This window comes from Suricata suricatta, chromosome 13, assembly GCF_006229205.1.
Source record: "Suricata suricatta isolate VVHF042 chromosome 13, meerkat_22Aug2017_6uvM2_HiC, whole genome shotgun sequence".
NCBI lineage: Eukaryota > Metazoa > Chordata > Mammalia > Carnivora > Herpestidae > Suricata > Suricata suricatta.
Genome location: NC_043712.1, coordinates 85,939,515 through 85,963,317, shown reverse-complemented (window position 1 = coordinate 85,963,317; position 23,803 = coordinate 85,939,515). Strand labels below are relative to the sequence as shown.

Genomic DNA, 23,803 nt, shown 5'->3' with positions numbered 1-23,803 from the left:
GACATTTTCAAATATTAGCTTATATTTTAAAATTTCCATCCAAGTTAGTTCACATATAGTTCAATAATTTCAGGAACAGAATTTAGTGATTCATCACTTGCAACACACAGTGCTCATCCCAACAGGTGCCCCGTAACGCCCCTCGCCCACTTAGCTCACCCCGCCAGCCGGCACCCCTCCAGCGACCCTCGGCAGGAATGCCAGGAAGAAAATGGCTAGATGATAAACCTGTGAAACTCACACTAACTCATCGGAATTGTAAGATAGTTTTTCTTGTTCCTGCTTTATACGTGAAAATGCTGGCTTTTCTGGGGTCACTCCTGGAACGAGAGTTGGGGAAGAAGTTGGACGAGGCTGATTTTTGATTTTCACAAGTCCCCATGGAGGGCACCTCTAAACGGGGGCGAGAACCACGAAGGAATTGTGCAGGCAGCTCGCTTCCACCAGGGCCCCTCTCCCTGCTCCCGTGGGGTCTTCACCTTCCCACGTGTTAGGACAGGGCAAGAGTGAGCCTTTGTTCTTGCCAATGTGCATCCAGCCTGCGCATCCCTGACTGCTGTGGAAACACTAGAGTGCTGTATGATGCAAATAATAGATTCCACGACCGCCAAAAAAGAGATCCATTAGCTTAGCAAAAATATATGAGGTCATTTCAGTAATTAGCCCCAAACGTGAGAATGACATGCTCATGGAGATCTCCTCTGTGCTGGACTCGTTTCTCTTGCTCTCTGTGTCTTTAAGGAAATGGATCATTGAGCTGTCTCCAAAAGGACTGTTGATAATTCTACAGAAGACAAAAATAATGTAATTCCTTAAAATAAGAATGAATTACGATAATCACATAGGTGTGCACATACACACACACAGGTCCCAAGTCTTTGAGTATAATTAAGGCCATACACGATGAACGTTTGGTTTTGAGCAAGAGTCTCAGAAGTTGTGAAGAGTGCGTTCTGAATCTCCGCTTGTCACGACGATTAAGACATTATTGCCACTTGAAATACTTCTTAGGCAGTATTGTAAATTCCTTTAAAATAAAACGAGGAATTCCTTTTGCTGTCTGGCACTGCCGACACACAATCTGAAGGGTGATTTTCAGAATTCATATCCAATAAACAAAGTATGTTAGAGGGAAGTAATGACATATGAGGAAAATAAAACAATTTAAGTATCCTTCTTAGGAAATAATTTAATTACATGGTTCAAGCTGAGGTTTACAAGTTTTGTCAGCAACACTCAAATAAATATTGACTACAATTCTTTTTTTAAGTTTATTTATTTATTTTGAGAGTGAGAGAGAGCACATGCGGGAGGGGCAGAGAGAGAAGGAGGGAGAGGGAGAATCCCAAGCAGCTCCCCTGGGTCCGCACAGAGGAGGCTTGATCCTGTGACCTGAGCTGAAACTGAGAGTCCCTTGCCTAACTGAGACACCAAGTGCCCTTGACTTCAGTTCTTAAAAATGAATTCTAAGTTTGGCGTGACCGTGACCGTGGCTGTAGGAGCTGATGCCCCTCCCTTCACTGTTTATCTGCACATCTTGAGTATTGAACCTGAGATGTTAAGTAACAGGATGCTGTTAAGTGACAGATGAGCCGGCCCGGCCAGATGTACTGGCAAAAACCAAAATGGCAGCCAGGAGCACAGCCGCAGTGGCCAGCGTTCACGGGCCGCCTACCTCCTGGCAGATATGGGAATGCTACTTTTCAGATATTATCTAACTTAGCAGCATCTCAACCTTTAGAGTTGGGTTTCACAAGCTGGAGTTGTAGATGAAGTGTGGCCCACAGCCCATGATGACAGCGAAGACCGTGGGCCCGCACGTGGCGGAGCTGGTGCAGCACAGGTCCTGCCCACGGCAGCCTGCAGGGCAAGCGGGAAGGCGGGGGTAGGGAGTGCATGTCCCCAGCTTCCCACTTGGGCGTGTGGAGTGGGGGGAAAGTGTTCACCTGATCCTGGCATAACAGTTGCTAACCCTTGAAAAAAAGATGACCTAGGGCAAAGATTACGCTTTCCTTGAACAAGAGAGAAATGACGAGTGCCTCGGAGTTGGTATTTCATTCATGAGCCACGAGGCAGAATGACAGCACCCGAGACCACCAGGGCCCTCCCATCACATTGGAGGCTTTGATATTCTGCCTTCCATCTGTTTGTGCCTGGTTGTCGCGGCGTATGTAGTGGTGCCCGGGTTCGGTTGGGTCGGGTCGGGTCTGGTTGTTAAGCCGGGTCTGGTGTTTCACAGCCAGACAACGAGGGCGGCACCATCCCTGGCTGAGCTCAGAAGAACTTCGCTCCTGTACTCTATGATTGTCTCTGGCGGTTGGTATTAATGGCAGGCAGGAAGGGGAGTCTGACCTTCTGAAGCAGATAGGCACAGACATGGTCGACTTTTGTTCCCTCATTATATTACTCTCATAGGAAGGAATGTTACAAGAACATCTTTGTCTCTCTGGATAGTAAAGCTTGGAGAGATCAAAGAGTGTAGAACTTGAAGTTTTGACTGTGGATTCCAAAGAACTGACAGAATTTTAGATAGATTTTAACATTTGGCATTAAAAGATTTTAAAAGAGACACACCACAGCTGAAGGGCCCTTACTCTCTGTTTTCTTGGCATAAACTGCTCAGGTCCTTGGATGGGGCAGTGTTTTCTATGGAGATGCTGTGTAACAGTTAGGAAAACTTTAGGTTGTTAGAGCTTCACTATTATGGCATGGACCATCCGGGAACATTGGTTGAGAATCTGATGAAGAATCAATATTAAACGGCTGTATAAACTTCAGGGGTGGGGGGCCTGGGTGGCTCAGTTGGTTGAGCATCTGATTTTTGATTTCGGCTTAGGTCATGATCCCAGGGTCGTGGGATCCAGCCCTGCGTCAGGCTCCATGTTCAGCTTAAAATTCTCTCTCTCGACTCTTGAATACTAACAAACTGAGGACTGATGGGGGAGGGGGAGGGGGATGATGGGCAGGGAGGAGGCACTTGTGGGGATGAGCACTGGGTGTTACATGGAAACCAACTTGACAATAAACTATAAAAGAGAAAAAATGTAAGTAATATATTAAAAACAAAAGATCCTCTTTCTCTCCCTGTGTCCTCTCCCCTGCTGGCTCGCTCTCTCTCTCTCTCTCTCTCTCTCTCTCTCTCTCTCTCTCTCTTTCTCTTTCAAATTAAAAAAAGTTAAAAAGCTTTAGGGGCCGACTAAAATGCTCAGAGCAGAAAGAGCTGGTAGCAGTCCTGGTCCAAAGGAGGCTAGAGCCATTTGGGGGCTCACGGGGTGGGACCGAGGAGCCCAGCATTTTGACGGACTTTGGAGACACAGCGTAGAGGAATTGTTGGCACACGAGTTGTAATCTTCTGATGCATCCTAACGCTTTCTGAATGTTGATGTGCGAGCGTCAGTGCTTGCTAAGGTGGGCAAGGCAGCAGGAGTGAGGGGAGGGGTGGCTGACGGGGGATAACAAATTCATTTTGTCTGAAACCCACCCGTCTTTTATTTTTCACATTAAAGTACAGAACACTTGGGTAAACGCTGTTAAGTTGACCTCGCCAGGACGGGGTCGAGAGGCTGCATGAGAATCCACCTCTGTGTGTTGGATTTTGTACTCTTTCATGGTTTTTCTTGCATGTAAGTGTTACCTTCAAAAATGGTTAAATCACGAGTAGCGTATCTATAGCCAATGTGTGTGGAAAATCGCCTTTTTTTTGTTTATTTCCCTGTGTACTGATGTTTACTTTAAAAACAACACCATGGGAAGCAGGCCACACAGGCCTTATAATGACCTCCTTTGCTCTCATGCTGGCCCCTCCAGGCCTGGGGCCAGGTGCCTGGGGCTGAGCAGCCCCCCCTGTTTTGTGGGCCCCCAGGTGCTCCTGAAGTGCTTCTAACTTGGGGCAACCTGGGGACACGCAGTGAACACTGGGATTGAAATCTGAAGCCCAGAATCTAGTCCTGGCCATGCTGGATCAGAGCTGTCCCACCTCTGCGGAATCTTCCTACTTTCTTAGACCTTGGTTTGCATTCATTAATCAAGGGTTTTGAACTAGAACCCTGTCTAGGTCCCTTCCAGCTCCCAAATTCCTGAGTGTGGGGCTCAAATTGCACAGACTGCAAGCTGACATTGCCCTTGACTGCCTTGGATGTGGGGTCACCTGTGAGCACCTGCACATTTCTTATCGACCCTGCAAATAAGGAAAACTTAGACAATGGGGACTCATCCAGGGCCTGAAGAAAGGTTGTCACACAGCCTCTCACACATAAAGCAGGAAGCCTCTTGCATAGTAACAAAGGGAGGCATCCGTCCCTTGCAGGCACGGGAAGTGTCAGTGTGAACTTGGCATTCTGCAGACACATTGATCCTTTCTCCGTTTTCTCCCAGGGTTTTCCAGGAAACACGAACGCAGACAGCGTGGTGCATTACAGACTCGAGCCTCCCTTCGAAGCCAGGTTCCTGCGCTTCCTCCCCGTAGCCTGGAACCCTAAGGGCAGGATTGGGATGCGGATAGAAGTGTACGGATGTGCATACAGTAAGTGGTGTTTATTCCCCCGCTGATGTCAGTGATGGGGCACGTGCTCTACATGCCAAACTGAACAGTGAACTTGACTTTTTTCAGCCTTTTAAATATCTCTCTATGTAAAAGTGTTTCTATGGAATGACTTGAAATTCCACTGTCTTTAGTTATTTTCTAGTTGAATACACAGGTGCACCTGAACTGAGCCTCAGAACGTGTTTTACAGTGGACACTTCATAAAATTATGAAGTTCAAATCGACAGCAGTACTGGACTGGGTCTGATGGGGCTGTTCTTTGACACCGGGGTGACCTGGGTGTGGGGACACTGGTGGTGTGTTCCCGGGACCCCACGATTATGACTCCGTTCCTCTTTTATGCTCACTGCCTACATCTCCTCTTTTCTTTCTTTGAACAATTCTTTTGAACATCATTTGTGTCTTGTGTCTTCCTTCTTTCCTCCACTGATGAAAATCACATAAACACAAGCATGAACACATTCAGTGAAATATGTGGGCTAATCCACTCGGTTGCCATTTTGATGATCTGGAATATACTAGTATTTACTTAAATTAATACAAAAAGAAAAAATTCTTTAAAATGCTTTCTAGAAAACTAGAGAGTAACTGAAAGCGTATATTGTGTGGGAACATCTTGTAAGGTTGGTTTTTGGTCACACCTCATTTCAAAAACGATGTCTTCCCCCCCACTCCCAAATTTGGCTCTCATCACTACTACATTATCCTGGCTTTCGTTTCCTGATTCCCTCACTTGCCATCTAAGAATTTATCCGACCCTTGGCCATTTGCAAAGAACTGTGTTAGATGTTGGAGGGGGTGGGGGGGTGTTCTAAAATGATTCACTTTTGCTGTCAGGTGTCATGAGAAGTCATAAAGTTGTACAAAACAGATGTACAATACTGGAACACGAACCTGGGGCATAGGGAGTAGTCAGTCGGTCTTCCAAGTGACAGTGAAGGGCTTGGGAGTTGAGCTGCGCCCCCGGAGCGGGTCCAGGGAGGAGAGGCGCATGCGTAGAACAAGTGGCAGCCAGAATCTCGGCTGACGTCGGCTCAGGGATGGGGGAGGGTGGCACTGTGGGGCGCAAGGCCGGGTTGTGTGGCAGTGACACCATGCACACTTTGCTACCCCCGCGGACAGCGAGACCTCCTGGAGGTGAGGTTGCCCCCCCAGAAGCAACCCCATCCTAGATTCCAGGGTCCCTGCGGCCGCAGCTTCGTCCAGCTGCCGGACCACAGGCTCCCCTTCGGCTCTGTTTCCAAATCCCACCTCTGCACTGGCATTGCCGTGCTCCATTTACCATGTATGGGGCTGCGTTGCTGTCAGCCTTTTTCTCTCTCTTCCCATTGGCCGTCTCCTTCCATCCTTTTGTCTCTGGGATCCATGAATGTTCTCAGGGCGGCAGCGGCTGGCGCACCTGCTATTCCATTTCTCTTTGATCCCGTGAAATTAGTTTCTCCTTCCTCCCATTACCCTGGAAACAACGTCAGGTTTACTACTTCAAAGCAGTGCGCGCTCTTTCATGGGGACTTGCCATTAGCTTGATGTTCTTCTTGAGGAGGTATTTCTACGGCTCCTTCGGTTAGAGGTCAGTTCAAGGAAGATCAAAGCTCTGTGCCTGATTCCGGGAAGGGCTGGTTGGCTGTGGGGCTTGTCACGGGGCCTGTGTGCACCTGAAATTTCACAAACACGAGCTGTGGGGCGCCTAGGATTCCCACCAGGACTTAGAATAGTCATCACTACTTGTAAAACTAATCGGAGTGTGTTCCTTAATAGTAGGGCCTCTGTATTGTCTTCATTTTTATTATTAATAAGAATAATTGTTCAAGCATAGCACTTTGCACTTTTATTTTTGACAGTAATTGAATATGATATGGTTTATAGCCCAAAGGGCTAATTATTATCTTTTTTTCCCCCATTTCTATTTTCACTGCTCTGTTGATACTGAGAAAATGTCCAGATTGCTTATCTTGGAGTATAATGTCTCTTAGAAGAAACTTCTCTGTTTGGTTTCGTTTCTTTGTGCTCCAGTTATAATGATTCTGGCCATCCCTGTAAACCCCATGCCTTTTCACGGCTTCTTGGCACACACGTGTTCCCTTCCTGAAAATCCCCCCGCCCCACTTCTAGAGGGGGCACTAGTTTAGAGTCCCGCCCCCTCCAGCAGCCCCCAGTGTGAGTGCCTCTGTTCCCCCATGGACTCATTCTAGGCCTTGTATTCTATTCTGAAAAGGTCTCCTCTTGGGTGCCATTCTGCTTTCTTAACTTTTCAATAACGTTCACACACTGTCTGATCCATTCCAAGCTGACATTTCGGTACAGGTCTCTGAAGCCACAGACGCGGCATACTGTCCCCAGGTCCACCTTCATTTCTCTCTTGATGGTTATTCCTCTCTTGGGCATCTTCCGTTCCTCCTTTTTGCCCGTCTACTTTGACTCCCCATGTTCAAGGTCAGTGTCTTCTCAAGTCTTCCCTTGAGCTGCCTCCATTCCCATCATGTGGTAGTGTGCTCTGGTAATATTTTATGTTTATTAGTGTGTTGATTGAATAAGAGAAGGAAGAAAGAAGGAGGGGAGGGCAGAAGGAAAACAAAGAGGAAAGAAGGAGTGTGTGAATGTTTAGGAATGTGCAACACATTGGCACAGATTGGCTAACACTATGGTGATCTACCAGTTGTCCATGTGGCCCTCCCATCCTGTGTCAGATCAGGCATTGAAAAGAAAATGGGTTAGCAGGGAAGAGAAGGAAATAAAACATGTAATTAGCTGTTTGAAAATATTGTGTTTACTTAAAAATTATATTGGTGGGGCACCTAGGTGGCTCAGTCAGTTAAGCGTCAGACTTTGGCTCAGGTCATGATCTCATGGTTCATGGGTTCAAGCCCCACATTGGGCTCTGTGCTGACAGCTTAGAGCCTGGAGCCTGCTTCAGATTCTGTCTCCCTCTCTCTCTTCCCCTCCCCCACTCACATTCACTCTCTTTCTCTCTCAAAAATAAAAATAATAACATTTAAAGAAATAAAAATAAAAAAAAATATTTATGATTGCATCAAAGATGGTTTTATGTAACAACCTCAACATGTGTCTGTATTACAATCCTTCTGTTAACATTCTATTTTATATACATTCTATAGTTAATATTTCATATATGAGATACACGTATATATAATGTACATAAATGTTCATCGATCTGTGTAAACTCTGGTGTTCTTTACTCCTTTGTATTGATCCACATTTCCACGTATCATTTTCCTTCCACCTCAAACATTTCTTGTAACATTTTTTGGCTTGTCGATCTGCTGGTGAGGAATTCTTTCACATTTTGTATGTCTGGAGACAGGTGGTATTTTGCCTTCATTTCTGAAAGTTATTTGAACTCAGTATGGAATTCTAGGATAAATATTTTTCACTCATTACTTTCAAGATGTTGCTCTTCTGTTTCTTCACTTGCATCCTGTCCACAGGGAAACCCGGGGCCATCTGTATCAGTGTCTCTTTGACTGTGACACGCCTTTTTTCCCTCCAGCTGCTTTTAAGATTTTGAGCAATTTTTTTCTGATGTAATTTGGTTTTATTTTGTTCTGTTTCTTGTATTTGGATCTCACTGGGTTATTTTGACTTGTGGGTTTATAGTTTTCATCCAATTTGGAAAGTTTCAGTCATTGTTTCTGCAAATATTTTTTTTTCTAAAATTTCCCCTCACTTTTTCCCTAAGTGACCCAACTGTCATTAGATAGAACATGTATTAGGCCGTTTGGCTTTGTTGGGTCACAAACCTTCACTGACATCCTGTTTATTTTCTTAAGTTATTATTTTTACTCTTTGTTTCACTGTAGAACATTTCTCCTGCTGTGTCTTCAAGTCCGGTAGTCTGTATTTCTGAAGTGTTTAATCTGCCGGTTATCCCAGTCAGTGTGTTTCAACTCAGACGTTGTAATTTTCCCTTTTTTACAAGTGTCTCTTGCGTATCTACTTGACTTCTAGACCATGCGCATGACACTTATAACAACTACCCTAATGCCTTTCTTTGCGAATTACAATATCTGCGTCAGTTCTATTTTGGTTGCTTTTTCTTCACTGTATACTATACTTCCCAGCTTCCTTGTATGCTTGGACATTTTTGGATAGATGCCAGACATTGTGATTTTTACCTTGTTGGGTCCTGGATATTTTTGCTTTCTTATCTGCTTGACCTTTCTTTTTCCTTTTTAAAAAAAGTTTTTTAAATGTTTATTTCTGAGAGAGTGAGAGAGCGAGACCTACAGAGTGCAAGTAGGGGAGGAACAGAGAGAGAGGGAGACGCAGAATCCAAAGCAGGCTCCAGGCTCTGAGCTGTCAGCACAGAGCCCAATGCGGGGCTTGAACTTGTGAACTGTGAGATCATGACCTGAGCTGAAGTCAGACGCTTAACTAACTGAGCCACCAGGGTGCCCTATGCTTGAGCTTTCTTCAAGGACATATTGAATTTAAGGGATTTGACATTTTCAGGTTTTGCTTTTAAAATCTGTTAGCCCACACTAGAGCAGTGTGTGGTCCAGGGTGCCCATTCCCACCACTGAGTACTCCACCCAATGAGGGCAGGTTTCCAGTCTGGATGACAACAGTGGGCACTGTCCCCAACCCATTCATCCTCTTAGATGGCTCATCTCCCCATCTCGATGGGCTTCAGCCCTCGCATGCCTGGATCAGTACCCTGCTGACTGGAGGGGCATGAGTACTCTGCCTGTGGAGCTCTGTTCCACCAGCCTCCTGACTCCGTCTCCTCTTCCCAGAATGTCTGCTGGGCTCTGCCTCGGGTCCTCCTTTCTGCCCTGTGACCTGGGAACTCTCTCCGGGCAGTGCCTCAGCGGCGGTCCGGGGCTCCTCTTGTTCGCCTCCCACCCCCGGGCATGACCATTGTTTATGTCCTCTCCACTCCCCACGCCCCCTTTCCTCTTCTGACTTCAGGTGAGAGAGTGAATCTCGTTACTCCATCTTGGTCAGGGGTGAAGTCATAAGTGCAGTTTTAACTCTTGCTGCATTTCCTATTCTTTGCCCAGCACTCGAACATAGTGTAGTCAACACTTGTGTTTCGGGGACTGCTGTGCACACTGTCTAGATGTTAAGTTGTCTAATACTCATGTCAGTGCCGTGTGGGAAAGCCCTCTTCATCCTTCTCCTGATGAGGAACCAGACATAGACAGGTTAATGTTTTCCACAGCGGAATCAGGATTTGGACCCTCACAGGACGACTCCGGTTCTTTCTCTGAGCTGCTGCTCTGTATTGTTCTGAAAGGCTGTTTGTGGGACCAGATCCAGAGGCTCTGAGTCTATTAGCACTAATTTAGTCTCACATTGGTAACATGGATTTCTCTCCCTAATTGGCTAGTGTGGGAGGGCCTTTTTTCATAATATTGTTGGTGATTCAGTCATCAAAATATAACCTCAGTTAAAAAACTAATAATTAGGGATGTCTGGTGGCTCAGTTGGTTAAACATCCGACTTTGGCTCAGGTCATGATCTCGTGGTTTGTGGGTTTGAGCCCCGTGTCGGGCTCTGCACTGACAGTGAGGACCCTGCTTGGGATTCTCTCTCCGCCCTCCCTAACTCATGATTTCTGGCTCTGAAAATAAATAAAATAATAAATAAATTAATCAAACTAATAATGATAAGTTAAAATGATGTGAAATTGGAAAAACACTTTTATTTCCAATTAAGTATCACATTTTCTATTTTGGAATGTGGGTTCTATACTCTTCCAGTAGAGGAAACTATCGCTTCCTATTCGAATGCATAATAAGTGACCTATCTTTCAAGTACCCCAATTATGTGATTAGTTGAATGACATACAAAGACATTGTTCATGAAACCTTCTTGTAAAAGTTCAGTGTGAGGCTAAGCGGTAATTTAGTACATCATTTTGGTGTTTTTATTCAAATACATCTTATAGCTGATTATACATATTAATTACGAACATTATAAATTGTGTTTGCTCTTACAATAGTCCAGTAGCAAAAACTTTACTTTACTGGGCTGATAAAGGTCACCTTCGCGTCACCAGTGAGCTCAAACACCGGCCAGTTGGCTTCTCTAGTCAGTGTGTCATCAGTGGTATGAAGGTCCTGTGGAGGTGGGGCTTGAGGCTGGAGGGCCCTCGGGCTGCCCCCAGCTGTGCTCGGAGCCCTCACTCCTGCTGACTCACCAAGCTAAGCCTTCTCTATCCCACAATAGGATGTTACGGTTTAATTTTTAAAAATCTATTCCCTTTAAAAATTGTGTTTGAGTGATACAGGTTTAAACAAGATATTTTAGATTTGCTGACTTGTCCATTTGTTTTCAGATACTCAGATTGTTCTGTAAGTAAAGGACATTTGATAGAACTGATTCTCTCTGAGGACTGTCATGGAGTCTCCAGGCTAAATAGTCCTCTTGTCAATCACCTTTGTAATCAGGTGTGTTCTTGTTTATCATGCGGGCTTCACAGAAGGGCTTCTTGATTCACAGCGTAGCCCGCCGTCCAGGCCGTGTTGGCTGCTCTCTGGTGCCCATCCGTAAGTTGCATGTGCCGGTACCCTGTGATGGGGAAGATGTTTACACTCTTTCTTTCCAAATGCTTCCTCAGAGACAAGCCCATTCGCCCCTGCTTCCTTCAGCTTGACTGCGAGCTGCTTCCTTGTCACTGGTTTTCTTTGCTCCACAGTTAGACTAGGTTTTTCCTGCAGAAATGCGTTCTTCCACGGGAGCAGACGTGGGAAAACGAGGAACGCACCGGCCACTCTGGGTGGGCCAGGCCCCATCCGTCCGCTTCTGTTTTATCCCGACATCCATAGTGTTGCGTCTTGTGGTCGCTACATCAATCTTACATGAAAATGCAGGGAATGTATGAAAATGAAGTCCAGGCAGGGGTGGGAGATGGGGAGAAAGTAAATGGGGGAAAATGGTCTTTTAATAACAAAACTATATTTGCCAAAGCAAAATCCCTGCTAAAGTGGGATTTGAAGCTGAGGACGCCTGTCAATATAAAACCAATCTTTTAAAACATGAAGCAGGAGCCAAAATATTTACCAGTTTTTACCTTATAAAAATATGCATTCAAAAATAGTCACAGATGGGGACGCGTGGGTGCCTCAGTCAGTTAAACATCTGACTCTTAATTTCTGCTCAGGTCATGATCTCATGTTTATGAGATTGAGCCCCTCAGCAGGCTCTGCACTAACATCCAGGAGCCTGCTTGGGATCCTCTCTCCCTCTCTCTCTGCCCCTCCTCTGCTTGCGCATGCACAATCTCTCTCTCTCTCTCTCAAAATAAATAAATTAACATTATAAATAAATAAACATTAAAAAGAAACAACAGCCACAAATGAAGTGCCTTGAATTATGCAATAGGCAGACCAAAAAATAATTAAATGTGTGATTTCCCATCTAAAATAAGGTTTTAAAATTTGAAATCAAAGAAAGACCACAGAATGTCTGGCCGTGAATTGGTTCTAGTCGCCTGGAAACAATCAGGAGCCCAGCACAGTGCCCGTCGCTGGTTGATTCCGCAGAGTGGGGGATGGACCTACGTCCGTAAAGGGCGAGACAGCACACATTTTCGGCTCGGCGGGCACATGTGCTCTCTGCCAGGGTTCTTTGTAGAGTAGCTCCTGGGGGCTGTACAGGCTGCTGGCTAACGTGGATAATTTCCAATGAAGAGAGGAGCATCCGAACATTCTAGACTTCTAAAAGCAATTCCTGAATTTTATCTGTGTTGTTTTCACCTCCCTAAACTGAGCTTAAGTTTGTTATCATTTAAGATTTTAGTGAGGGGCTCCTGAGTGGCTCAGTCGATTAAGCGACTGACTTCCGCTCAGGTCATGATCTCTTGGTTCGTAGGTTTGAGCCCCGCATTATGCTCTGTGCTGACAGCTCAGAGCCTGGAGCCTGCTTCCGATGCTGTCTCCATCTGTCTCTCTGCCCCTCCCCTGCTCATGCTCTCTCTCTCTCAAAAGTAAACATTAAAAAAATAAATTAAAAAAAAGATTTTAGTGAGACTAACCAGGACTGTTACAGGATACATTTTTGAAGTGGTTTTGTTTTACTCGGTCGATTTCCTAGCTGGATTATAATTGAGCCACTTTACGGGCTTAGAAAACCTGTCAAAATACATGTAAATCTGCCTCATAAGATCTTACACGATGATTAACATGCAGTCGATTGTTCTAGGTCCAAGTGTTAGTGAGACTAACACATTGGAGAGGGAGCTGGAAACGTCAAAGGGTTTTAAGGCCATTCTTCTCTATAAATCCAGTAACGCTTTCGCTGCTCCATCTTGCCTGAGGGGAATGTTCCAAGAAACAGAATTTAGGGGCTTGAGAACAGTGGGTCTCAAATGTAGTCATCAGACCAGGAATGGCGGCCTGCCACGGTCATGTTAGAAATGCAGATTCTCGGGGTGCCTGGGGGGCTCAGTCGGTTAAGCCTCCGACTCCGGCTCAGGTCAGATCTCATGTTCGTGGGTTCGAGCCCCGCGTCAGGCTCTGTGCTGACAGCTAGCTCAGAGCCTGGAGCCTGCTTCCGGTTCTGTGTCTCCTTCTCTCTCTGCTCCTCCCCCTCTCATGCTCTGTCTCTGTATCAAAAATAAATAAAATATTAAAAAAAAAAGAAATGCAGATTCTCTGTGAGCCCCCCATCCTGGCCCCGGACCAGCGGGGTCAGAACTCGGAGGATGGGGCCAGAAATTTGTGTTTACCCCACACTCCAGGATGTTCTCATCCCTGGAAGGTCAATATTACACTTACACAGCAATAGTGGCACCAGGAAAGCTGAGGGCCAAACCACCTGATCAAAATAATCCCGACAAAATCATTCATGAAACAAACAGTTCTTATCTGCTGACTGCAGAAATGAGCCTTAATTATTACCATTGCCTTCCAGTGACGTGTCTGCAGGAAAACTATACTAGAAAATGTGAAAGCATTTAAATCCTTCATTATTGAATTCCATTCCTGTCATCTAATACGCTAAAGCATACTGTTTGGATTTGACAAAGGGTTATGTTTCTATCAGGCACATTCATTTAATTATGCAATGGAGAATAATTGCGTGTTTACATGATTTTTAGACAGACTGCAGTATTTATATATTTTCCACTGTGTGTGTGAATCTGATGTTTCCTATTTTATTGACTTTCTCTTGCATCTTGATTTATTATACATCTGTGTTTAAAAATTTTTTCTTTTAGGGGCCCCTTGGTGGCTCAGTTGGTTAAGTGTTGGACTAGCCTTTGGCTCAGGTCATGATCTCACAGTTCGTGGGATCGAGCCTCACGTTCGGCTCCATGCTGACAGTGCAGAGCCTGCTTGAGATTCTCTCTCCCTCTCTCTCTTTCCTTCTCTCTTTTCCATGAAATTAACATTTAATAATAAGTAAATAGGGACACCTGGGGGGCTCAGTCGGTTATGCGTCTGACTTCGGCTCAGGTCATGATCTCAAGGTTCTTGAATTCAAGCCCCGAATCAGGCTCCCTGCTGACAGCTCAGAGCCTGGAGCCTGCTTCCGATTCTGTGTCTCCCTCTCTCTCTGCCCCTCCCCAGTTCATGCTCTATCTCTCTCTCTCAAAAATAAATGAATGTTTAAAAAAATTAAAAAAATAAATAGAATTTTCATTTTAAAATATTTATTTGAGTGTAAGGTGCACACGGTGCCATGCAGTGTCAGGTGCGCAGCACAGCAATTCAACAACCACACGAGTCCTGTTACTCTCGCCACAGGTGTAGCCGCCATGTGTGCCTGTGCAGCACCACCACCGCACCACTGACTGCGTTCCCCCTGCTGTGCCTTCCGTGCCCTGACTCATTTGTTCCGTAACTGGCAGCTTGCACCCACTACCTGCACCCATTTTACCCACCCCTTCACCCCTTTCCCTGTGACAACTGTAGTTTGTTCTCTGTATTTCTAGGTCTGGTTCTGCTTTTTTATTTGTTTGTTTTGTTTTGTTTTTTACTTATTTATGTTTGAGAGAGAAAGTGAGAGGAGCAGAGAGAGGGGGAGACACAGAATCCAAGGCAGGCGCCAGGCTCCAAGCTGTCAGCACAGAGCCTGACGCAGGGTTTGAATCCATGAACTGCTAGATCATGACCTGAGCCAAATTCGGGTGCTTAACCGCCTGAGCCACCCAGGTGCCCCATGCTTTTTTTGTTTCTTTATGGATTTGTTTTATTTTTAGATTCCACACACTAGTAAAATCCATGACATTTGTCTTTTTAAAGGCACAGTAATGTCTTGTCTTTTTGACTTGTGAGGTATGGAGACCAGGAGATTTTTCTGGGTAGTATGAATTCCTTTGTATATCTCTTGTTTCATCTTCCACTGCTTTGACCAATGTTCTTTCTATGTTAATGATAAAATATAACTTCTTCAATTAGAACACAGGACCTTGATAGATGGAAAAAGGAAGCTGTCGGAAAGTTGAGAGAAAGGCGGCTTCATAGCAATGACATGATGTGGCTTCAACTTCTTTACCGATGCTCATTTTTCACAGGATGAGAAGTGGCCAGTAGAAAGGCAGGAGCAATTGGACCAAGTCAATACAAGTATTTCTAGATGATACATTTTGGGCGAAATGTCAGAAAAGGCAAAGAGTGGAGTTTAGGGATAAGAAGGGAGCATTGGCAGCATTCTCTCCCCTGCGTGTGTGAGTGCGTGTGCGCATGTGTGCGTATGGGTGTGTGTGCGTGCGTGTCGATTTACACATTTCAGTGCACTAATAAAGATATGCCCTACTTAGGTTTCTTTTTAATGTCTCCCACTGTAGGATCTGAGGTGGTTAATTTTGATGGGAAGAGCTCCTTGATATACACATTGAATCAGAAATCCGCGAGTCCAACAAAAGATGTTATTTCTTTGAAATTTAAAACCGGGCAGACCGATGGGATTTTACTTCACAGAGAAGGACGAAATGGCAAGCACATCACCCTGGAGTTAGTTAAAGGAAGACTCGTCTTATCCCTTAATTCAGGTACAAAACCACAAGGTGGTGTTTTCGTGAATGAGCTTGTTTAGATGAAAATATGTTTTTATGTTTAATTTTTCACAGTTAATTCATCCTGAAACCAGAATGCTTTAAATTTTTAAAAAATATTTTTTAATTTAATTTTGATTGAGAGAGAGAGAGAGAGGAGTAGGGAGGCGGGAAAGAGAGAGAGGGAGACACGGAATCCAAAGTAGTCTCCTGGCTCTGAGCTGTCCGCACAGAGCCTGATGCGGGGCTCGAATTCACAAACTGTGAGATCATGTTCTGAGCCAAAGTAGGACACTCAACCAACTGAGCCCTCCAGGCACCCCAACCAGAACACTGTTGACAAAGAAAGAAGACTCTATAAATCGTTACTCTGGAGCAATAGGTGTAAACCAGAACTGAAACTCCAAATGGAAACATGGCTATCCTCTGGTTGAGCTGTGCTACTGGCAACATTTATATATCTTCAATATACTTTTCTGTAAAAAGTTTTAAAGCTTGATAACTGTATAAGACCATTTGTACTTATTCAGTAAACAGCCTGATAATATTGTAAAGACAAGGGTGGATCATTGAATTTTTTGAGGTAGTACTAGAAACGGGGTCCCAGGAAGAATATATTGTCAAGAAAAGTGAAACTGCAGTAATTAGTAATAATGAAAACAACAGACGCTTGGCTGACTCAGTTGGTTAATTGTCCGACTTTGGCTCAGGCCATGATCTCACAGTTGGTGGGTTTGAGTCCCGCCTCGGGCTCTGTGCTGACCGCTCAGAGCCTGGAGCCTGCTTCAGATTCTGTGTCTCCCTCTCTCTGTCTGCCCCTCCCCTATTTGCACTCTGTCTCTCTCAACCTTTCAAAAATAAATAAAACATCAACAAAATAAAAACAAGAAATGCGTAAGAATTTATTCACGAATGAGAGAAGGTTGTGTGTAAGACTAAGATCAGAGCAGCTGAGCAGCTTGTGGGAGGGAAGGGGTGGAGGGAAGCGTAACCTAGAAGCGCTGCCCTCCGCGGGGCAGTCATGGCATTGAATGCGAGTGGTTCCTTTACGTCCTCTGTCCTCCTAGGCCGAGCCAGCCTGCCCCCCGCCGACGCCCGTGTGAGCCTCACCCTGGGCAGCCTGCTGGACGACCAGCACTGGCATGCTGTCCTCCTGGAGCTCCTGGACACACACGTCAGCCTCACCGTGGACAGGCACGCTCAGCTCTTCCAGGCAAAGGGCGAGCCTCGCTCCTTGGATCTTGACGATGAGGTGTGAAAAGTACACATTACAGATCTTATTATTTACATGCAACACGGCCTTCTAGGAAAATACAACGGCACAGAGAAATTCCCTCAGCTAGCAATTCGGAATTCTGGTGACGCGTTTCTCACGGGTGACATTGGCACCTGACGCGCACACGCACCATCCCGGCGTTTTATCGCTCCAGGGAGTTAGTTTTCGCATGAGAGGCAGTGGGCGTGGAGTCTGAGTCACGTGTGCATGAAGAGCTAGCGGTACAGCAGGCAGCGCTTAAAAATACTTTTGTTCAGGGGGCCCGGGGGGGGGGCCCAGTCGGTTAAGTGTCTGACTTCGGCTCAGGTCCTGATCTCGCGGTTTGTGAGTTCAAGCCCCACATCGGGCTCTGTGCTGACAGCTCGGAGCCTGGAGGTACTTCAGATTCTGTGTCTCCCTCTCTCTCTGCCCCTCTCACATGTGCTTTTCTCTCTCTCTCTCAAAAATTTAAAAAAAATGCATTTGTTAAGATGGTTTTTCTGTGCTACATCTGGTGTCGGATGTCAACAGTTACCTTGGAGATTTCTCTGTGGTTTAGGGCAATCCTACCCAGACATAGCCATCTAGGGTACCTCAGAGAAGTGATCTAAATTTATTCCAACCTGCTTTTTTGAGGAGCAGGAGAGTCAAATATGCTCAATTCCAAATACCGTTTCTTGGGATATTTAAAGGCTTAACATATTTGCAGCGTGTTGCCTGCATGAATCGAACCTACACTGAAATGTCCCTTTCTTTCTGCCAGTTCTGCTCAGCACATCTGTCAGAGCAAATGGGATGATTTCAACATTCATTTAGTATAAGTGGCCTCAGCGGGGGAGGCCAGCTGGAGAGCCTGGCCTTGAATGAGATTAGCAACGGCTTTATTATTGTAACCTATCAGCAGAGTCACGGCAAAGACCAGGACCCTAACGTCTGAGTTCTAGAAAGGTTTATAACATAGAATGTCATCCTGGTCAGCTCTATTGTCACACAGACCTAGAGTGACCGTGGAAATCAATGTGCGATATTCCCCGTCGACTAAAGAGGCAGAGTCATTTGAGCAGCCGATTGCGAGAAGGGTATTTAACCTATTTATCTAGATATAATAAAACGTTGCTAAATCTACATTGAAAACTTCATTTGAAGTTGACACGATGATGCAAAATAATGCCGAGTAGATTAGAGACAGTTACCCTACACCTGCTCATCATAAATGTCATAGGCAGACAATCTGAAAATCATTAAACAATATTATTTATGTCATGTTTTTCTTTCTAAGATCAGCTTCGGAGGGATGCCCGGACATGGAAAATCAGTGGCGTTCCCACATAAAAATTTTCACGGCTGCTTCGAAAACCTCTATTATAATGGAGTGGATATCATTGATTTGTCCAAGAAACGTGAACCGCAGATCCTTGTCATGGTAAGAAAGTCTACTTGCAGGACAAGAGAGAATGAGAGCTGCAACCTGCCCGATTGGCTCAGGTTTCTAGAATACACCTCCTCTGACGGCAGGAATGCACGAGTCCTGTATACTTGTTATGTGTTTCGTTCGTGTTTAGTTCATCTTCATGAATTGGTTAATTTTTAAAATGTAACGTACAAAAATTTTAATTCCAATTAGTTAACATCCAGTGTACTGTTAGTTTCAGGTATACGATATAGTGATTCGACATTTCCATACAACACCCCGTGCTCATTGCAAATAAACTCCTTAACCCCCATCACTTTCCTTCTTCTGACGAAAACTCTCTCAAATATGTCACAGTGAGTTTGTATAAAGACTTCTTAAGGTAGTGTCTTTGTTTGTGATTGATTTCCTCTCTCACTTCTTCCTCCTGTTACCGAACTCCGATACTCCACTGTCAGCTGCCCGTGGCTCGCTCGAAGGGCCAATACCCAAGAGATGAATTTTGATTAGAAAGGAATTTGTGCTTTATTTACTTTGAGATCACCAACTGCGGGAGAAGGTGGACTCCCGTGTAGAAACCAACTCCAAGGTATCTGCCTGGCCCAGGGTCGCTGAGAGGGGTGTTCGTGCTGTGGTCGGCAACGTTTCTTGATCACATTCAGACTTGACGATGCCCGTCCCAAACCTTATCTCAGTGCTCAGGGACTGTGTGTGGGGGTCCGGTCCTGTCTTGTGAGGTGTAAGAGTGCTCCCTTGTTTCGGCAGATACACAGGGGAGGTTGGTAAAAGTGTTTGTGCAACTCATAAATGAAAAATATCCTGCAAAAACGTTGCTAGGCTGTTCAGAAAGCAGACATGCCTTTGACCAGGCTGGCTGGGAAAGTTCGGGTCCCTCTCTCTTCAAGACCAGTGGCCTCTCTGCTGTGGAAGCAGAGTCATAGGCCAGTAAGTAAGGAGTGTGTTGTCTGGAAGCAAGCTAACCCCTAAGGTGGACAGGAGTGTTGTCACGGTTCCGTCTCTTCACGGGGCCGCCGGCCCTAAGCCAGTGTCTGTCCTTCCACATTGGGTCCTTATAACCCAATTCTCTACAGACCAGAGCGCTCAGCTTCACGCACAGATTTGTGAATGTAGATGCCTCCATTTCTGGCACTGTTTACAGGAATGGGATCACTTTATGTAAGCTTTTCTCCAGCTCGGTTTTCCCACTCAGCTAAACCCTGCGGAAATTCGTTTCAGTCACCAGGTGCAGGTTTGTGTTTTCACGGCTGCTCAGTTTGCCGTTACGAAAGTCATTTTCTAATCAGGACATTTGCTTCATTTCTGCTTCTGTTTTACCAAAAACAGGCAATTGCACCTCTGTTTTCAGAGACTGGGTCTTTTATTTTGATGGGAAAAGTTTCAGGAGTAGAATTTCTTGCCTGAAAGTTTCATACAGCTTTAAATTTTAATTAGTGTTGTTGAGTCCTTTGCCCCCAAAACACCAACAGGACATTTGTCATCCGCAGGGTATGACAGAGCCTTTCTGTCCAGTTGAAGGCACAGCCACATGCGTCAGACTGCTCTAGGACTCTTGCCAGCTCAATGGACATGAACTAATATCTGATGGTTACTCTATGTTTATCTGACTACCGATGAATGAAATCATCTTTCCTCCATTTGGATTTGCTTTTCTGATCGCTGTTGATTCTTATTCTTTTGCCCATGTTTAATTTTATTAAACAATTCTTTCCTTATCAATTTATGAGAATTTTATGTTTGGTAGATGACCCTTTGTCATTTGTGGCCCATCTATATTTTCAGATTAATAAATTTTGTATTAAATATGAAATCATACTCTAATGTAATTATACATTATATGTTGTATCTTTCATATTAAATGTCATATGCTGCATCGAGTATATAGATGTTTTTATTTGTATGTGGTCAACATGTCTATGTGGTTTTTTTTGTAGCTTTGTAGTATTTGGAATGTTTCTAAAACTTTAGACTCTAGATATAGTCTCGGATTTTCTGGTAAAAAGTTGTAAGCTTTATTCAAAAATTTTAACATTGAAAAATATATTTAAGCCTTTGATTGTCTAGGATTTATTCCTTCTGTGGATCAGTTGTTATTTCATGCCTTATGGACCCCATTTATTCTTGCAGTATTTAGTAACGAGGCCCAAACTTTTGTGCCGAGGTTGAATCGTACATATGTTCTCAGATCCTTCTATGGGTTAATTATTGGCTCCGCTGCTACATTTATTCCTATCCCAATACCAGATTGGCTTTACTACACTGCCTTTATGGTGTGTATGCTTCTGTGTCTGCTAAATTAAGACCCATCTCGCTGTATGTCTCTGCACAATGAATTTTGGAGAGGAATGGCAATGGCTAGGTACATACTCCTCTGGAATTTATGAAAATTTATCCAATCCTGGGGGAACACTGTAGTAGAAAGATGTTAATTGGAGTTATGTTAAGAACTTACGTTCCTTCTTTTCCAAATGCTAGGACTAAAAATAAGTTTACTCCTGGAGCAAGAGACATAATCTAAAGACAAAAGGTGTAGGGTTTTTTTTTGTAAAATAGAATGAAATAAAAATAAAAACAGCCTGCCAGGCGGGTCAGACCTCAGGCTGGGTGAGCACCTGGGTGACCCCGTGAGCGCTACTGAGAGGCAGCCTGCTTGCCTGTGGAGCGGCCACCTGGCCGCATCCTTTCCTCCGGATGTGCAGAGGCCAAGGTACGTGTCACCTGAGTGACACAGCTGTGAGCACAGTTACCTAACTGAGGAGAATTCAGGAAGGTTCTTGGAGAAGGTGGGCCTTGGTGCTGGGCTTCGTACCTGATGTAAACGCCCAACACCTCTAAAGAAGACATCTGTTTCGTTTGCTGTATCCCACATCCAACATGAGGAAACCCAGAAATGGGGAAGACAGGACTCCCCTAAAAGACTCAGAAATAGGTTTGCCCAGTGAGGGCAGTGCTATGGTTTGAGAGACCCGTGAGGTAAATCTGGACTTAAGTTTGATGGGGAAGGCTAGTTTCGAAAGACCTAGTTTACTAGAAGGTTGATAGGAAAGTGTAAATCATGGAAAACCCTTGTTCATGAAATAGAAGTATCCGTCCACACCTTCCTGAATCCTCTTCTGCTGTGTTCACAGGGCAATGTGTCCTACTCGTGCTCAGACCCCCAGATCGTCCCCGTGACGTTCCTGAGCTCCAGCAGCTACTTGGCTCTCCCGGGCACCGCCGGAGAGGACAGAGTGTCGGTCGCTTTCCAGTTTCGGACATGGGACAGAGCAGGGCTGTTGCTGACCAGTCAGCTAAAACATGGGTCAGGGGCTCTCCTCCTCCTTCTAGATGATGGAAAACTCAAGCTGAGTCTCTCCCAGCCCGGATATCCAGCGAGGGACGTCACAGCAGGTAATAGCCATTGGTCACGTGTAAACCCAAGATTGGTCATCTCTACAATAAATGAGCGACTGAATTGATAAGATATTCATAATCCTTCTAGAAGGAATTAGATTTCTTTTACCTTTGAAATCGGTATCTCCAGGCTGTTGTTGTGTGACACAAAGTTAGCTACATCAAACGTAATAATGTATTCATAAGCCAGTGGTTAGTAATTGGCTGTGAACTTGAACTATGGAGGACATTAGCCTAATCCTGAATAGTCTTGGGAAAATAGAGTTCTGTTAACTGGCTTTTGAGCCTATCTACACACTGGTTTTCATAATTTTTTAAAAATTCATTTCGTTTTGAGAGAGACAGAGCGTGAGCAGGGGAGTGGCAAAGAGAGAGGGAGACACAGAATGAAGCAGGCTCCAGGCTCTGAGCTGTCAGCACAGAACCTGATGCAGGGCTGGAATCCAGGAACCATGAGATCATGACCTGAATCAAAGTCAGATGCTCAACTGACTGGGCCACCCTGGGGCCCCTGGTTTTCATAATACTTAAAGTCCTCATCTCCCCGCCTTCTGTCAGAGCTCCTGCTTCCTTTGGGGACCCTGTTTCGGATAAAGCTCTTATAACCATGATCAGATATTCTGCCCAGTCTTCCAAAAAACACCCGTGTTTCCAAACTCACTTCCAGACATGTGCTATCTTTGAACTTAAGGGGACTGTTTGGCATTTGGGTGCCAATAAAAATGTAAACCCAGGCAGGTCCGTGTGGCATGTCCTTCCATGAAAGTTGAATATGGAAGGAACCTCTTGCCTGACCTGTGGTTACCAGTTTGGGATTGAAAAGCCAGGAATGAAATGTAAATTTTTTGTTTCTTCTTATGAATCAGGAAAATCTGACTGCCGGCATACCAAGTTTCCCTGTGGACCTCAGCAAATGAACAGAGCTAATAGTGTCCAGTCAGACTCAGTAAACTGCCTCAGCCGTTGCTTGTACAGATTTACAAGCCCCGTGTAGTATTAACTAAAAGAGATCGTTTTTTCACTGTTGTTTCACATGGGTACATAGCCCTGTCCCCCTCCCCCAACACGCACATATATTAGTTATTTAACTTGTTGTAAAGGCCAGCGCTGAAATGTTGTACAAACATTTTACAGCATTGATTTCTAAGCCTTCACAGGCTTATAAATTAACACAATGTGTTAATTTGGGGGAACAAACCAAAGGTGAATTTTCCTTGGTATGTGCTGCTTGCTTTGGAAGCATATTGAGGGGTGATGTTTTTTGCATTTGAAATACAGGCATGCCTCAGAGATATTCAGGTTTGGTTCCACACTACCACAATAAAGCAAATATTTCAATAAAGCAAGTCAATTGAATTTTCGAGTTTCCTAGTACATATAAAAGTTATGTCTATTGTATACTGTAGTCTATTAGGTGTGCAGTAGCTTTGTCTAGAAAAGTAATGTACATATCTTAATTTAAAAATGCTTTATGGGGTACCCGGGTGGCTCAGTTGGTTAAGTGTCTGACTTCGGCTCAGGTCATGATCTTGCAGCTCATGAGTTCAGGCCCCGCATCGGGCTCTGTGCTGACAGCTCAGAGCCTGGAGCCTACTTTTGATTCTGTGTCTCCCTCTCTCTCTCTCCCCCTCCCTTGCTTACACTCTTTCTCTCTCTCAAAAATGAATAAAACAGAGGCTAAAGTCTGGGATGGTGATGCCCCCCGTTTTGGTTTTCTTCTTCAATATAACTTTGGCTATTCGGGTTTCTTTGTGGTTCCACATGAATTTTAAGATGGTTTTTTCTAGCTTTGAGAAGAATGTTGGTGCAACTTTGATGGGGATTGCATTGAATGTAAATTGCTTTGGGTAATAATGACATTTTAACAATGTTTATTCTTCCAATCCATGAGCAGGAATGTTTTTCCATTTCTTGGTGTCTTCTTCAATTTCCTTCATAAGTCTTCTGTAGTTCTCAGCATACAGGTCTTTACATCTTTGGTTAGGTTTATTCCTAGGTATTTTATGGTTTTTTGTGCAATTGTGAATGGGATCTGTTTCTTGATTTCTCTTTCTGTTGCTTCATTTTTGGTGTATAAAAATGCAACTGATTTCTGTACATTGACTTTGTACCCTGCAACTTTACTGAATTCATTGATCAGTTCTAGAAGGCTTCTGGTGGAGTAGATCGGGTTTTCCATGTAGAGTATCATGTCGTCTGCAAAAAGGGAAAGTTTGACTT

At 44.6% G+C, this 23,803-nt stretch overlaps 1 protein-coding gene across 1 annotated transcript in view; it reads left to right on the top strand.

Annotated features, from left to right (window-relative positions):
• The window catches only part of LOC115275980 (contactin-associated protein-like 3), a 149,649-nt gene that overhangs the window by 44,745 nt on the left and 81,101 nt on the right, over positions 1-23,803 (top strand). The window contains exons 3-7 of the mRNA XM_029919691.1: positions 4,375-4,522; positions 15,300-15,503; positions 16,574-16,758; positions 18,041-18,184; positions 21,319-21,580. Coding sequence (XP_029775551.1) covers positions 4,375-4,522; positions 15,300-15,503; positions 16,574-16,758; positions 18,041-18,184; positions 21,319-21,580 — 943 coding nt within the window. The remainder of the gene's footprint in view (positions 1-4,374; positions 4,523-15,299; positions 15,504-16,573; positions 16,759-18,040; positions 18,185-21,318; positions 21,581-23,803) is intronic.